General features: G+C 41.3%; 1 protein-coding gene across 2 annotated transcripts in view; it reads right to left on the bottom strand.

Annotated features, from left to right (window-relative positions):
* LOC306917264 (dipeptidyl peptidase 4-like) overlaps nucleotides 1-14,157 on the bottom strand; it is a 28,695-nt gene extending 14,538 nt beyond the window's left edge. Inside the window, exons 1-6 of one of the 2 annotated variants that reach the window (XM_079495406.1) lie at nucleotides 14,023-14,157; nucleotides 10,319-10,406; nucleotides 3,264-3,365; nucleotides 1,866-1,957; nucleotides 255-329; nucleotides 102-154 (exon numbers count right to left, since the gene is read on the bottom strand). In XM_079495406.1, the coding sequence (XP_079351532.1) occupies nucleotides 102-154; nucleotides 255-329; nucleotides 1,866-1,957; nucleotides 3,264-3,365; nucleotides 10,319-10,406; nucleotides 14,023-14,133 (521 nt within the window). In that variant the 5' untranslated portion in view covers nucleotides 14,134-14,157. Of the gene's footprint in view, nucleotides 1-101; nucleotides 155-254; nucleotides 330-1,865; nucleotides 1,958-3,263; nucleotides 3,366-5,572; nucleotides 5,697-10,318; nucleotides 10,407-14,022 lie in introns of those variants that run through there. The other variant, XM_079495407.1, reaches the window with a different exon arrangement.
* Nucleotides 14,158-14,667: the final 510 nt, after the last annotated feature.

Below are 14,667 nucleotides of genomic sequence, written 5' to 3'. Positions count from 1 at the left end.
CACCGTTTCATGAATTAAAAAAATAAATAAAAACTAAATTGTTGAATATGGACATGCAACGTTTGAAAATGGCTTCTGAGGCGTGTGGTTATGATACGTACGTTGCCGTCAGATCATAAATGTGGTACGATGCGGTGAACGAATGCCTCCACACCTAAACGGGACAAACATTAACAAGGAATGAGGAACTTAGCCACATTTTATTAGTTCATTTTGTATTTTTTGTGCGTGAAGTCAATAAAAGCTGTACGTACTTTTGAGTGATTGCTCATGAAGGCGACATATTTACGATCTGCCGACAGTTGGTAATCGTAGGCGTCCACTCGCTCCTGTGTGGAGAGAGAAGTCACATACGTTAGAGAAGAGCCATTACGACATCAGGTGTCACCCATTACGACGCCACCAAGGCTTGCCAAAATACATTTTTGATGACAAAATCCACTCTATGCATTTAGTCGACTAAAATGTTGACAAACTATAAAGCTCAATGCATCACCACACTATAAGTGAACCTTAGCAGACAGGTAGTGAAGTCAAAAGTACAATAGCCTATTTGTCTTTGAAATGAAGGGAAGTAATACGTATCCAAAAATACAACTACTGACAGTATTTGACACAGGCACAGTACTTAAAGGGGAAAACCACCCATTTTCAACATTTTACTATGTCATTAATATATCTTAGAGCTGTTGTGTGGAAATAATAAAAAAGTCCTCCCATTCTGTGTTTCCTAGAACTGTAATTATGAAAAAAATCATTAACATGGTGAAAAACATCTTGATGATGTCATCAAGATGTGTTTCACCATGTTAATGATTTTTTTCAGACCTCCAGTTCTAGGAAACACAGAATGGGGGGAACTTTATTATTTTCACACAACAGCTCTAAGGTACATTAATGACATAGTCAAATGTTGAAAATGAGTGGAATGCCCCTTTAAGTGTACTTATTTTCTGTCCACCACTTGTATAGCCTACAGCCGACTCACATATTCATCACTTTTGCACTTACTGTAAAAGGTAATGTATTGTAAGTGATATTGTTTTGTTAAAATAAGTGCACGTAAGTAAGGTCTTCCTGCCCCTCCAGCTCTTTGGGCCAAACAGAAAATACATTTTCAGGTCGGGATACCACATTTATCCAATCAGGTGAGGAAACTCATACAGGATGCAATTTAACACATTCTGGGCGGGAACCCGTTTGTGTTTATAGCATTATGTTATACTTTAGCTATTGAAAAATAGCAGATCTACAAGCTCATAGCGCGGCACCGAGTGCCGCGCTACGAGCTTGTAGGTCTGCTATTTTTTTTAAACCGTGGCCCAAATGTTTGAATATATATTCTTTCAGAGTGAACGTTTTCAACTCAAATCTTTGCTTCTGGGGGGTCCCTGGAACGACTGACAGAGAAACATGGGGTTTTTCAGAAAACTGTCAAAGACATTTGTAGAATCGTTCCCAGGTCTAAATGGGTTAAATAAGCACAATTTAGGCATTTAGCAGGCGCTCTTAATCCAGAGTGATTTACAGTAAGCAAGAACACACAATATTGGAAGTGATGAATAAAACAATTAGACAGACACAATTGGAACGCTATATAATTAAACCTGATGATCTTTGTGGAATTTGAATGGAATTGGTATCCGGTAAAGGACTTTGAATCGGTAAAATGTTCTGTATAATAAAGAACTGGAGAGACTGGGAGAACCCTGTTAGTTACTACTGAACACTCTAAAGCAACTTAACAAAAACTTTTCGTTTTAACCCCAAAAAGATGTCCCTTAATGCCCACAGACACAATTTGTATACAGTATAAGCACACATCATATTATAAACAAATATTTCACTCAAGCGAAATCACTTACAAACGTTGCTCTGCTCAGAAATTCTACAGAGGTGTTTGCGATCACATCGTTGAGAAAGACTGAGCCGTTGGTCTTGGTCAGATATTCACTATCTGCAGAGGAGAAGGAGAACGTACGACGTACGTGGAACCTTTAGTGTTAGACAAGCTGAGTGAGGAAACACTTAACCCATTTTGGATTGATGTCGATTAAAAAAAAGGCTTCTAAATCCTATAGTTTCCTGAAAAACCCATGTTTCTGTGTCAGTGGTGCTCAACCTTTTTCACGTCAAAGGACCCCCAGAATTATCGCCATTGGGCCACGGACCCCCATCTCAAAATATGTAGTTCCAGGGACCCCCCAGAAGCAAATATTGTAGTTAAAAATGTTTGCTCTGAAATATATATTCAATGATTTGCGCCACATTTTAACGATTTTTCAAAAATAGCAGACCTACAAGCTCGTAGCGCGCCACTCGGTGGCGCGCTATGAGCTTGTAGATCTGCTATTTTTCAATAGCTAAATTATAACATAATGTTTAAAACACCAAAAGGGGTTCCCGCCCAAAATGGGTTAATTACTCAAGATGTATTGTTTTAGCTACAGTGACGCCATGCCCTCCCTGGCCTAGCACATTGGTTCTCAAACTTTGTTTTTTCTCTCTCCGAGAGTGTACAAATGAAAACAAATGAGTTGATGAGTTACAGATATTATGTCAGGGTCCATTTGGTTCCATTTGTACGCTCTCAGAGTTGCAGACATGTAATCGATATCAGTACTAATCAACGCTTTGAAAATGCACGTTCATTTATATGCACGTATATTTATATACCTAGTATTTAAGTATACAAATGTTTGCTTTATTTCTATTTTGAGCTACAAATTAATTCTGCAGCCTCAAAAAGTCCGCCATAAAATGGGGTCCCAGTATATAAAAAAAATAAATGAGCATGACCTGTACTGTGTGTACTCTGACTCCGAGAGTGTGCACATGGAACCCGTACCGCTCCATTTGCACACTCTCAGGAGTTGGAGGCCTTTACTGTAGTGGCTGTAAAGTGACGGTACGTTGGAGATCCGGTCGGATAGGCCTATCTCACAGCCCGCTTTCCACGCCCACTTCCGGTAAATAGTGGTGTCTTTAACATGAGCATTTACACGTTTTTTTCTCTGGAGAATCTAAGTACATTTTCTAATGTAAAAATGTGACAGACCAATATTATTATGAAGCAAACAAGATGGTAAATCAGGTCGAACAGATAGAACAAACCTTACCTTGAGAAAACAAAAGTTGTAGACTTCTTAAATTATCTCTGTTAACATGTAGCGTCTATGGAGTGACGTCACGCTAACCCCGAAAGGGGGCGTATTTAGGGGGCGGGGAAATTCTGTGAGATAGGCTTATTGCGAGTGCGTCACCTGAGATCCATCGCATGGCGTAGGACCGAGGGCTGTAGGAGCTGTTGAAGACATCCTCCAGGGTGAAAGTCCTCTTCGAATTGATCTCGGGCTCATCGTCCGCTGAAAACGGAAACATCAGTCAGATTAGCCCAGTGACAGGCATTATGTCACACTCGCACACGGAAGATCATGATGATCGTAAAGATTATAGCAAGATAAGGGCATTTTTTACTGTAATGCCTTCTTATTTTATTGTCCAGTGAGTTTTCATATTTGCCCTGTATTTTTCCGGTATTTGATCCACAGACCACCTATTTGATGATATTTAGGCTCTCGGACCTAAAACTTTGAATATTTTGTTATCGTTGGATGAGATTTTGCCCACAATTCCATGCTGTATTTATGTGGTGACATAGGAGAGAACAGACACACATTGATAAAAAAAAAAAAAAAAATGCAATATCGGTATTGAACAGATATCAAAATAATTCCGATTGAACTGAACCAATATTTCACCAATATTTGTAATTATAATGTGTCCGTCAATGGCTTAAAAATATAAAGCAGTGGTTCTCAATCTGTGGGTCCCCACATGATGTCAGGGGGCGGGGTCCCAGATGACAGTACATTTACAATGTTAAGGACTTTTATGGGTGAGGGGGTCCCCAGTGCAAATATGATCGTTTTGGTGGTTCCCCAGTTGAAATATTTTTATTTCTGGGGAAATAATCATAGTTGCACCCTGAAAAAGGTTGAGAATCACTGTACTAAAGAAAGAGGCGGTCACATACGCCACACAGCAGATACAGGAGGTATAGCTGAGTTGGCGGATCTTGCTTTTCAATTGTTTGTCTTGGGTCTCAGCCATAGACATAAATAGGTAGACGCCTCAATGCCCGCTGGGCTGCATGTCAACACCGCTCCCATAGTAAGCCATTAAAGTTTGCTACAACTCCACAGCAAGAAATATGCCTTGCAAACAACCTTACATACAATAATAAAGATAAGTGTTATAAAAGTTAATGCATACAGATAGAAAAGCATGTAGAATCAAATGTTACAGGTGTACACAGAAATGCTTAATGCACTTGTTTTTGTGCATGTTTCATCCTTGAATGTGGGACTTAAGAGGATATTTAGTTTCAAAACAAAAAAATTTCTGGAGACTCTCTTTCGAACAAGAGCTCTTTCTATCAAGGTCTCTTCGAACGGAGAGAAACAAGGTCTCATAAAAAGGCATGTGAAACACAGCTTTGCTTTGTTTTTCATCTCTCAGTCTCAAGAGGAAAGTTGACAGTGAAAACATAATTCAAAGAATGTAAATAGAACTATTTCTTCATCCTACCCGGTTTCATCAATTCAAAGCCATTTGCTTGCTGTCCATATCCTACCTGGACTGTCACTGTGTCAGCTATTGTAAATGATTTACAAAATAAAGTGTCGGGCTAGTACTGGCCCAATGGCCGCCTGTTGCCCATCTGCACTGCAGTACCACTGTGAGTAGCCCCATATGGGACCCCAGTCCAAGCCTACATGGGTTGTGCAAGGACGCGCTGTGACTTGAGTGGCAGTCGGGGCAAACGCTCTCACCAGAACATTATTTACTATTCTCTGCCTATCGGGTCGCACCTCGAATGGGCCCGAGTTGGTTAAGCGAACTTCGCAACGTTCGACGTGGCAACTCGCTCGCTATAGCTCGCTCTGTGGTGTCTCACATGGCTGAAGTTCACTTGAGACGGCGGGCCTCCGTCGCGGTCTAGTCCATAGAGTAATATACTCTAATATACTAGCTCTAGTCTGCAGTTGTTGGAGGCGAGAGGCCCAGAGGCAAGAGGCACTTCCACATTGGCCACAGAAGCGGGGTGTGGTTATAAGCACAAACTGTGTAAGATTTAGAATGTCACAGCTCTGAGGTTCCATATTAGTATAGGCAATGGATAATAAGGGGTTAACCTCAAACAAATTGCAACAGAAACTCTTTCCTCTTTCTGAGAGGTTAAATCTCATCAAATGGTGGTTTGTGGCTCTGCTGGCTCAAATGCTGAATAAATAATGGATGAAAAGGGTTGAAAACCACTTCTTTAAACAACAAAATGTGCTATTGTAATTCACACACACAAAACATCAATGCAGGTATTGTATCTCTACAAGGACCTGGCTTTAGTCCCCCCCTCCCCACAAACCAAATTGACTGACTTCTATGTAAACCAACATTCATTAGCCCCCTCTAAATAGCCAGCCCCCCATAGTCCCCCCCCCCAGTCACCATTTTCTGGAGCAGTCGCTGCTCTAACAATCTCTACAAACACAATGTATCAAATACATACCGACAATGTTCTGGAAAAGAATAGAACATAAGCCGAAGCAGAACACTTGCAGGACTGACATGCTGCTGTGCATTCAGCATCAACAGCTGACATTGACTGACTGACTGACTTCTGTGCTTTCATCACTCACACCTGCTGTTGGGTTCTTCTTCTTCTTCGTGGGGTTTTTTGGCGGTTGGCATCCAAATAGTTGCATTACCGCCCCCTTCTGACCCGTGCGTGGATCAGACGAAAGTCAAACTTATTTCTAGAACCTAATCCATACCCTGTGCAATCTTAATAGTATATTGGTGCCTACTCCCAAGTGACCCCTCATCCACATTGTCTATTCTATACGCTACATCCCACTCCCAGGCCCTGAGGCCTGAGGTGGTGTGAATTCTTCCTGCTGTTGAGTTGATTACGAATTTTGGACCATAACATCAGAATAAAAGCTCACAGTTCTCAGCCCTTGTAAACGACGGCAGCATATTACCACACATTAAAGTTACAGTGTTGTACAGCACTAGATCTTCTATGAATTTGAGTACTTTATCATCATACCTTCAAGTTAAACGACTTTCATGTGTGGAATCTGGAATTCCATAATTCTAAGTAATGTGTGTTCCTGCATGTGTGTTCAGCATGTGTGTTCAGCTGCCTGAGGGTGATGGTTTGTATGAAAAAGGAGTTTGTTGACCTGAAGGAACAGACTTGTTGATCAAAGGACTTGTCACTAAAGTGTATGCATCTTTCTGTCGACACCCCACACTCATGTAAAATGCTTAAACGGTTAACTAGAATACGACCACTTTGTCAGTTGGGCGTGAGCCCTGTGTGTGGAGCATGTCTGCTGGCGTGAGCCTTAACCTGTGCCGTGCTGTACTTAGCTGAAATAAAAAACAACATCTCATCTGCTCTGTCTGCCGTGTCTCACAAACTTTCTTCGGTGCTCTCCCAGTTTTAACAGTATGGTATAGACCAGATACAACACCTTGACAGCCCATACATCCAAACAGAAAAGTCCTATCTGACTACATTAAACGATGTTAAACGACGTTAAACTCACTTTGCCACTCACTTTGCCACTCGATTTTGCCACTCACTTTATGCATGCGCATACCCTCTATAGTTATTCCCCTAATAGTTGGCTTTCTGTTGTAAAGCTTTGTCATTGTCTCTTTTCCTGCGAGAAATATCCCCTATAGGCTACAGTACCAACTCGACCATACCACCCGAAATTTACATTTTAAAACGAAATGTGAGACGCCAGAGGGGTTTAATAACAAAATTGTAGGCAATATTAGGCCTATGGTCGAATATGACAATCAAGGCACTTAATAAGTTGTTAACCCTGTCCCGTCCCCCCTGTCCCACACAAGTGATACGTAACGTCTGTCCCTCAAATGAACAGTTTGAATCTGGTGGTCACCCTATAGTGTGAACTGTGAACCCATTCTATTAGAATCAATCTGGTTGTCCCCCTGGCTGGAAACCCAGCTCTACGCAGCTCCAATGTCATTATAATGAGAAACTGTCTCGAAATAAATAACTATTTATAATTTCAGAATATTAGGCCTACTACTATTCCCCGTGGCAACGGTATATACAAGGCGGGGTGGCAGGTGTGGGAGTCAACATCCTGTGCCACTTTCCTGTCACTAACATGGTGAACCGCTACATGTCATCGTAGTAGCAATAGACTATTTCACCACGTGGCCATGCAGAAACATGATGAAGTTCCAGACCAGAGAACTGCTACCGCGCCAGAAGTGGTTCATGAAATGTTCTGCCAGTACGGCCCAGGTACAATGTGCCCAACAACAGTAGTCTAGACCAGGGGTTCTCAACGTTTTTGGCCGGGGACCCCCGGAAATGCTTTGGCAATGTCTCGGGACCCCCGCCCCGCCCCCTCCCGACCCCCAATATAAATTGACTGCTACAATAACCTTAAACCATTTTGGGGCGGGAACCCCTTTTGGTGTTTTAAGCATTGTTATAATTTAGCTATTGAAAAATAGCAGATCTACAAGCTCATAGCGCGCCACCGAGTGGCGCGCTACGAGCTTGTAGGTCTGATATTTTTGAAAAATCGTGAAAATAAAATTAAAAAAAACTTTTTTTTTTTTTTTTTTTTTTAAATAATTTGGGGACCCCCTAAAATAATTTGGCGACCCCCCGAGGGGTCGCGACCCACGGGTTGAGAACCCCTGGTCTAGACTCTAGAGTCTTGACATTGCACATGTTAGCTAGGACATGTTAGGCCCCAAAACCTTGTTTTTGGGGCCTGCCTGCACCCAACCCAGGTGGTCTATTTCTACAATATAGACACACAAACTGACCAGAGAAGCGTTCACCAAGGCTGTGGTCTGACAGAAACTGACCTATGATTCCCGATGTGCAGCTTTATGTCATTCATTTAAATATTTATTTTATGGCCGAGTATGTATGTGTCAAGAGCTGAGCTCGTAAACCCACCAGTAATTACTAATTACTATAGAATATGATACACATTTCACAGTGTATGTCACAGTGTACAGGTGTAGCATTTCCTCCAACATGAAGTCTGGACTGAATTGGATTAATATAATTTTCTGACAAATGCATCACAAAACAACACGTGTTTATACTGTCTCCTTGTATACCGCCAGATAATCTTCATTATACTTCAGTTTATGCACATGCATTTAACCTAAATCATTGTCTTTGTGTAAGTAATCAACTGGGGAAGTTTCATGGTGATAACAATTTAAACCACATTCAACCTGATGTTTTTTTTTCACAGAAAACATCTCGGACTTGGGACTTGCATCATGCATGCATTAACACCTACATACTACTGAACTCTGGTCTGAAATGCTATAGTACATATCTTTCATGTGTTGTGTGAGAGGTGCCTTGGCATGAGTACATACTGCACATTAGTGTCTTGGTGAGAAGAAGATGCACGTTCGCAGTTCAGAGAGTTCAAACAAATGGAATGAATGGAACTTAATGAATGGGTTGACATTTGGCTGCATGGCTCTTTTTGACTATGAAGGGTAGGCTATAACCCAGAACCGAAACTTTCCAGAACCTTGTGAATGTGATGTTTTTTTTTAAACTATACACTTGTTTATAGGATCAATATAAGTAAATTAACATATGATAACCCTTCCACAGTAGCTTTTTCATATTTTCAATTGTTTGCATATTTTCCTATATAAATAGGATATATTAAATTTGTAATACAATAAATCATTGTCTTTGTGCAAGTAATCAACTGGGGAAGTTTCATGGTGATAACAATTTCATATAGGTATGGTTTGGTTTTGCACATTCAATTCATAATTAACGTTCCAATTTTGGAGCTCTAGGCTCATGGAAGAACCAAAAAAAACTGAACCGGTTCCCATTGGGAACCAACTGGTGGAAAAGGGGCTTCAGGGATATATGCTAAAGTACATATTGTCCATGCCCTGAACAATATGTATACTGTAGCTAGGCTAGCTGGTTCAACCGGGTAAACAAATTGCGTGCGTGCGTGTGTGCGTGTGCATGGCTGAGGGAAGTAGGGGTGCTGGGGGGGGTGGAGCACCCTCTCCGCCCAGGCACAGCCCCCCCTCAGACAGGAGGGGGAAAATAATAATAATTGTAATCAAAACAGATTTCTGTTAATGGACTAATAAATATGCTGTATCACAGTATCGGCGCCTTATCCTGGTTAATTGCCTGTGTCAGTTTGCTCATGCGTGGGGAGAGGCCACTTTAAAAGCCACTTTTCTGCGTGAAAATGCGCGTGCACGAGGCGCGTGCACACGCATTTTGCGGCGCGCGCTAACGCACCTCCTACTGTAAACATCTTCCCGCGGCCATGTACTTTATGAGTACTTTTAGGAGCCGCCTCACTGTAGGTTTCTGACTTGTTGGATAGAGGGGTGATGATTCATGTGAGAAATGTCCCTGAGTTCATTCATGAATCATGATGATGTGATCGTGGGAATGTTTGTAGAGTCAATGATCATGCAGTCTCGTGCTCCAGACAGCTACAAACATAAAGTATAATTTCACAATACAGCTTCTTGGTATAAACACACACCTCAGATGAAGCCTAAAGGCATATCCATTCATAGTCCCGTTTTTGGTGAAGAGATGACCACCAAAGACTAGGACATGACGTCACACATGGTCACCGCTCACACAACACATCTGTTTTTACAAATGGTTCACCGAAAACTGAACTATAAATAGGCCTCAAGGTGGTGGATTGGATAGGACAGTCCAATAAGTATTGGAATGAATGTTGAATGAATTCAAAGATAACACTACTGCTGCTACTACTACTACTACTACAGTTAATATGTGTGTGTGTGTGTGTTTGTGCGTTAGGTTGCGCACAGGTGGTGAAAAACAACCATGCTGTTTTCGTGCTCAGACGCACCCAGCCAGCCACCCACCCACACACATAGCTCCGTAAGGGAGTGGTTGCACCACTCAAAAAGGGCATTGTGATTAGATAGGGAATGCAAGTATGAAAAGGTGGGTGTTGAGTGTGGCGAGGGTGAGGATCAGCTCGATGCAAGCTGGAATTGAGTTCCATAGGAATGTGTGTGTGACTGTGTGTGACTGTGTGTGTGTGTGTGTGTGTGTGTGTGTGTCTGTAAAAATGAAAGGAAAGAATAAAAGACCGCCACTGCGCAATTGTCTCTTTCCCCCTCTCGGGTGCTTTATTCGGCCCATACGATCGAAGACCACCACTCATTCGACATAATAATGACCGAGACTCACCATTCAAAAATATGGCCGTGGGCACGGCTATCAGGACGACCACCACGGCCAACCCGAGCACGCCGAGGAGCACCTTGGACCACTGCACCTGGTGGAGTCAAATATAACATTAGCCCATTAACCCATTCAGGCCTGACGTCGAAATAAAGAAAAAGTCTTCTGAAAGAATATAATGCTGCTATTTCTGAAAAATCTTGAAAATGCGGCACAAATCTTTGAATATATTATATTCAAAGATTTGTGCCGCATTTTCAAGATTTTTCAAAAATAGCAGACCTACAAGCTCGTAGAGGTTGTAGATCTGCTATTTTTCAATAGCTAAAGTATAACATAATGCTTAGTTAAAACACCAAAAGGGGTTCCCGCCCAGAATGAGTTAAGACCTGGAACGTACCTGTGTCACCTTAGCTCTTACCCACTTTAACCATTATTCAAAACGTTAGCTATTGAAAAATAGCAGATCTACAAGCTCTGAGCTTGTAGATCTGCTATTTTTTTAAAACTGTGACGACGTGTGCAAATCATTGAATATTTATTTAGCAAACATTTTTTTACTCAAATCTTTGCTTCTGCGGGGGTCTCTGGAACAAAATATATTGAGATGGGGGTCGGACAGCGGCCCGAATACATGCACATCATTCTGGGGGTCCTTGACATGAAAAGGTTTGAGACAGAACCTGGATTTAGAAGACAAAATCGACCTCATGTCTTTTTTGTGGGTTGTCTACGCAGGGTTGCAGAAGAGCATGTGTAATAATTTATCCCCACCCAACATTTGCTTCAATGTAGGGCTGGGTTATATGATTTTTTTATTTGCCTCGATTAATAACGATTATTAAAAAGCAAAGCAATAGTGAAAATAGTTGATCTACAAGCTCACATTGCCTCGCAATTTGCTATAGTGAGCTTATGTCGGCTACTTCTTCTATTTTTGCACGCAACCAATGTACAACTAAGTATAATACAGGGTTGTGTGGTCAATACGAATAATCAATTTAGAATTTGTGTGTTCTATATATAATCGGCCCGAATTCAACACGTGAATAATGATTCCAAAAATGGCGGTATATACGAACCATGATCGTGCTCTGACGTGAAGCGTATGGTGTACTCCGTTCACCTCACATGTAGCCACATGGATGGCTACAGGGACAGTGGTCTGTATTCCTACAGCGGCTTGTTGTACTTCTGCAGCGCTAGACAGTACTGCTGCTATCTGCTATCCAAATTCTGTTAAACATTATCTCAGGTTCCGTTTCAAAGGTGACACCATAAAAACCTGGAGGAGTAAAGTTCGTCTACACTCTCTAACTAGCATCAGAAAATGGCTTGTAATCAGAGGGGAACCCTTTAAAAAATATATATATATACGGTATACACACACACACACACACACACACACACACACACACCGGTATACTGTATGACTTTGAGAACTAGTGCTGTAGTCATACTCGTAGCGCGAGTGGCGCACTATGAGCTTGTAGATCTGCTATTTTTCAATAGCTAAAGTATAACATAATGCTTAGTTAAAACACCAAAAGGGGTTCCCGTCCAAAATGTAAAAGGATTTAGACAGGTACATGGGTATCTTGGTGGTGTATCGAATCTTGTGGACCAGACCCATCCTCTGTTGTAGATATGCATTTTTTCCCCTCTTTGTGTTAATGAAAACAGTACCTAATTGAAAAAGGCACCTCACATATTAGAAGGATCATTTATTTATTTATACATGTATTTGACAGGGACAATGCACATTAATCAACACATCAGCTTTCACATCCATGCAAATGGGCCAGAGTTAGCCAGAAGCTAATATCAGTCACCACAACTGATAGACCTGCACCTGGACACTAATTCGTCCAGGTCCTGACTGTGCTTGCTGGGTATATCTATCATGGCTAAAATGGTATTCCTATAGAAAGGGTGCGTGTCTGAAAAAATGAATATCAAATAGCTAAATCAAGTGACTTAAAAACTGTCTGGAGTGCTAAAATGACCCCACACATTTGTCTCTGTATTCACTTGCCATTGTCTCTTCCATGGTAGTACAGGAAATCTATGGAAAATACAGGATCAACCTCTAACTAATTGCAAAAAAAACGAACTCAGCTGATTTTGCATCTTCAATATATCCTGAATAACAGAAAAAAAGTTGCCTGGAATTGTCTGAGGGGAAAGTGTTGAAAATAGCCTGTACAGTGTGGCCACCATTGACATCCTATTATAAGGTAATATTTTCTAAATGTCCTTATGCTTTAAGTAGCATGTGACATATCAAACTAGGGGGTTTTCATGATGCTGAATCCATTCCAAGCATTAGTTTTGCATAAAAACACTCATTGGGCTAAATTTGGCCATAGCAACTTGCCCAAATGTGCTGACCTCATTACATTTTGGCAAGTTGCTATGGCCAAATTTAGCCCAATGAGTGTTTTTATGCAAAACTAATGCTTGGAATGGCTTCAGCATCATGACCACAACCTAGTTTGATATGTCACATGCTACTTAAAGCATAAGGAAATTTAGAAAATATTGCCTTATAATAGGATGTCAATGGTGGCCATACTGTACAGGCCATTTTCAACACTTTCCCCTCAGACAATTCCAGGCAACTTTCTTTCTGTTATTCAGGATATATTGAAGATGCAAAATCAGTTGAGTTTGTTTTTTTTGCAATTAGTTAGAGGTCAAATTACATTATTACTGGATTCTGTTGAATACCTGAAACTTCTATAGAGGGTATGCACGTGACATCATCGTACCTGGAAGTTATGTGGGAACGCCCACTGAGTGGCAACAAACTACTTGCTGGCCTTGACAGCCCATTCATCCAAACAGAAAAGTCCTGTCTGATTGCATTAAACAACGTTAAACTCACCAACATTGCAGCTGTACGAAAAGCTTGAATTATCCTCTTTCTATCTGCAAAGTTTTTGTTTCATAAAAAGTTATGAGCTACTTTCTGTCAAGAAATGCCCTGCATTTGATTATTATAAGTGTCAGAGTTTGGAAGTGCTTGTTTTCAATAACACAACATTTTGCTGCCTCCTGCATTATGTGACATTTAGAAACAGGTGGTACGCAGGGCGGTTGAGTGATTTCCAACGAGCGCTTCCAAACTCCAACACTCCATGCTGCTCAATGTTTTGCCACTCAGTCTAGATGAGGGGGGCGTGTCCTGATGGGAAAATTATGCATGTGCATACTCTCTATTGATTGAAGTGCTGGAGGAGAGTTTCTCTATCCCATTGTTCAAAGGGTACCCATGTCGTGATAATGCAGGTTGAAATGGAATTGCCAGTTTCACCACATTTCTTGAAAGTGGCACACAATTTAGCTCCATCAGCCTATACTTCAAATTCCCAGCTTGATTGGAAATATATCTCCTGTGTTTTTAACTTGCTTCTTTGATTTTGTGTTTTTTTTAGACAACAAAATACTTCCTCATCAAAGACGTGTATAGCCATTATCATCACTTTACGCCTGTAGGCCTACCATTAATGTGGAGATAGGATCCCCCCTCTGACTTCGTCATTTAAATCAATCGTCAATGATGAAAAAACAACTCTCTCCTACTTTGTTTAACAGTTTCGAGGATCAGAAGCACTTTTTTAATACTTTTAATTGGTGCAATGCTTGTAATTTTGTGCCTGACAGCAATGCATTCTTGTTGTTAGCTATAATTGCCTGAGTGCTCTTACCTGTTGTCCTGTGAGGCAGTTTAACACTCTGATGTGTCTGGGGATTGTGACGTCATCAACCTCCTGCATTATTCTTACTTCCTCCATTGGTGTTTCCCATAGCAGCTTCATGTCGGTCAGAACAGAGCTACAGTATATTCCCTGTTGTATTTCTCCCTGAAATGGTCATTCTCCCGCGGAACTTCCCTTGTGTCTATTCTTCGGTGTCTATTCTTCTCTCTCTGTGTATAGTTTTCTTCTTAAGTTTCTTCTAGCGCAGCACTTGCCAATCCGGGCCAGTCACATTCCTTAGTAACATTTCTTTCAAGATCCATCCATCCATCCATCTTCAACCGCTTATCCGTAGTCGGGTCGCGGGGGCAACAGCTCCACCAGAGTGCCAGAGTTCTTTCAAGATGTCTAGAAAATAGCAGATCTACAAGCTCACAACACGTTGCGATATATGACATGCTTGCAGATCAGCTATTTTCAAGTATCCAATGTACTGACAAACAGACTTGCTATTTAAAAACTTATTTTGCTGGGGACCACCTGGAATCCCCCCAAACAACCCTGGTGAACAGGGGTCACTTTGAGAACTAGTGCTGTAGTCATCCAACTATCTAAGACTAAAACTCCATGATGCAAAGGGGTGGAGCCTGGAGG

This window comes from Electrona antarctica (genome assembly GCF_951216825.1).
Source record: "Electrona antarctica genome assembly, chromosome: 24".
In the NCBI taxonomy this organism is placed as follows: domain Eukaryota; kingdom Metazoa; phylum Chordata; class Actinopteri; order Myctophiformes; family Myctophidae; genus Electrona; species Electrona antarctica.
The sequence above is the reverse complement of the archived record's forward strand: the minus strand, read 5'-3'. Positions and strand labels throughout refer to the sequence as shown.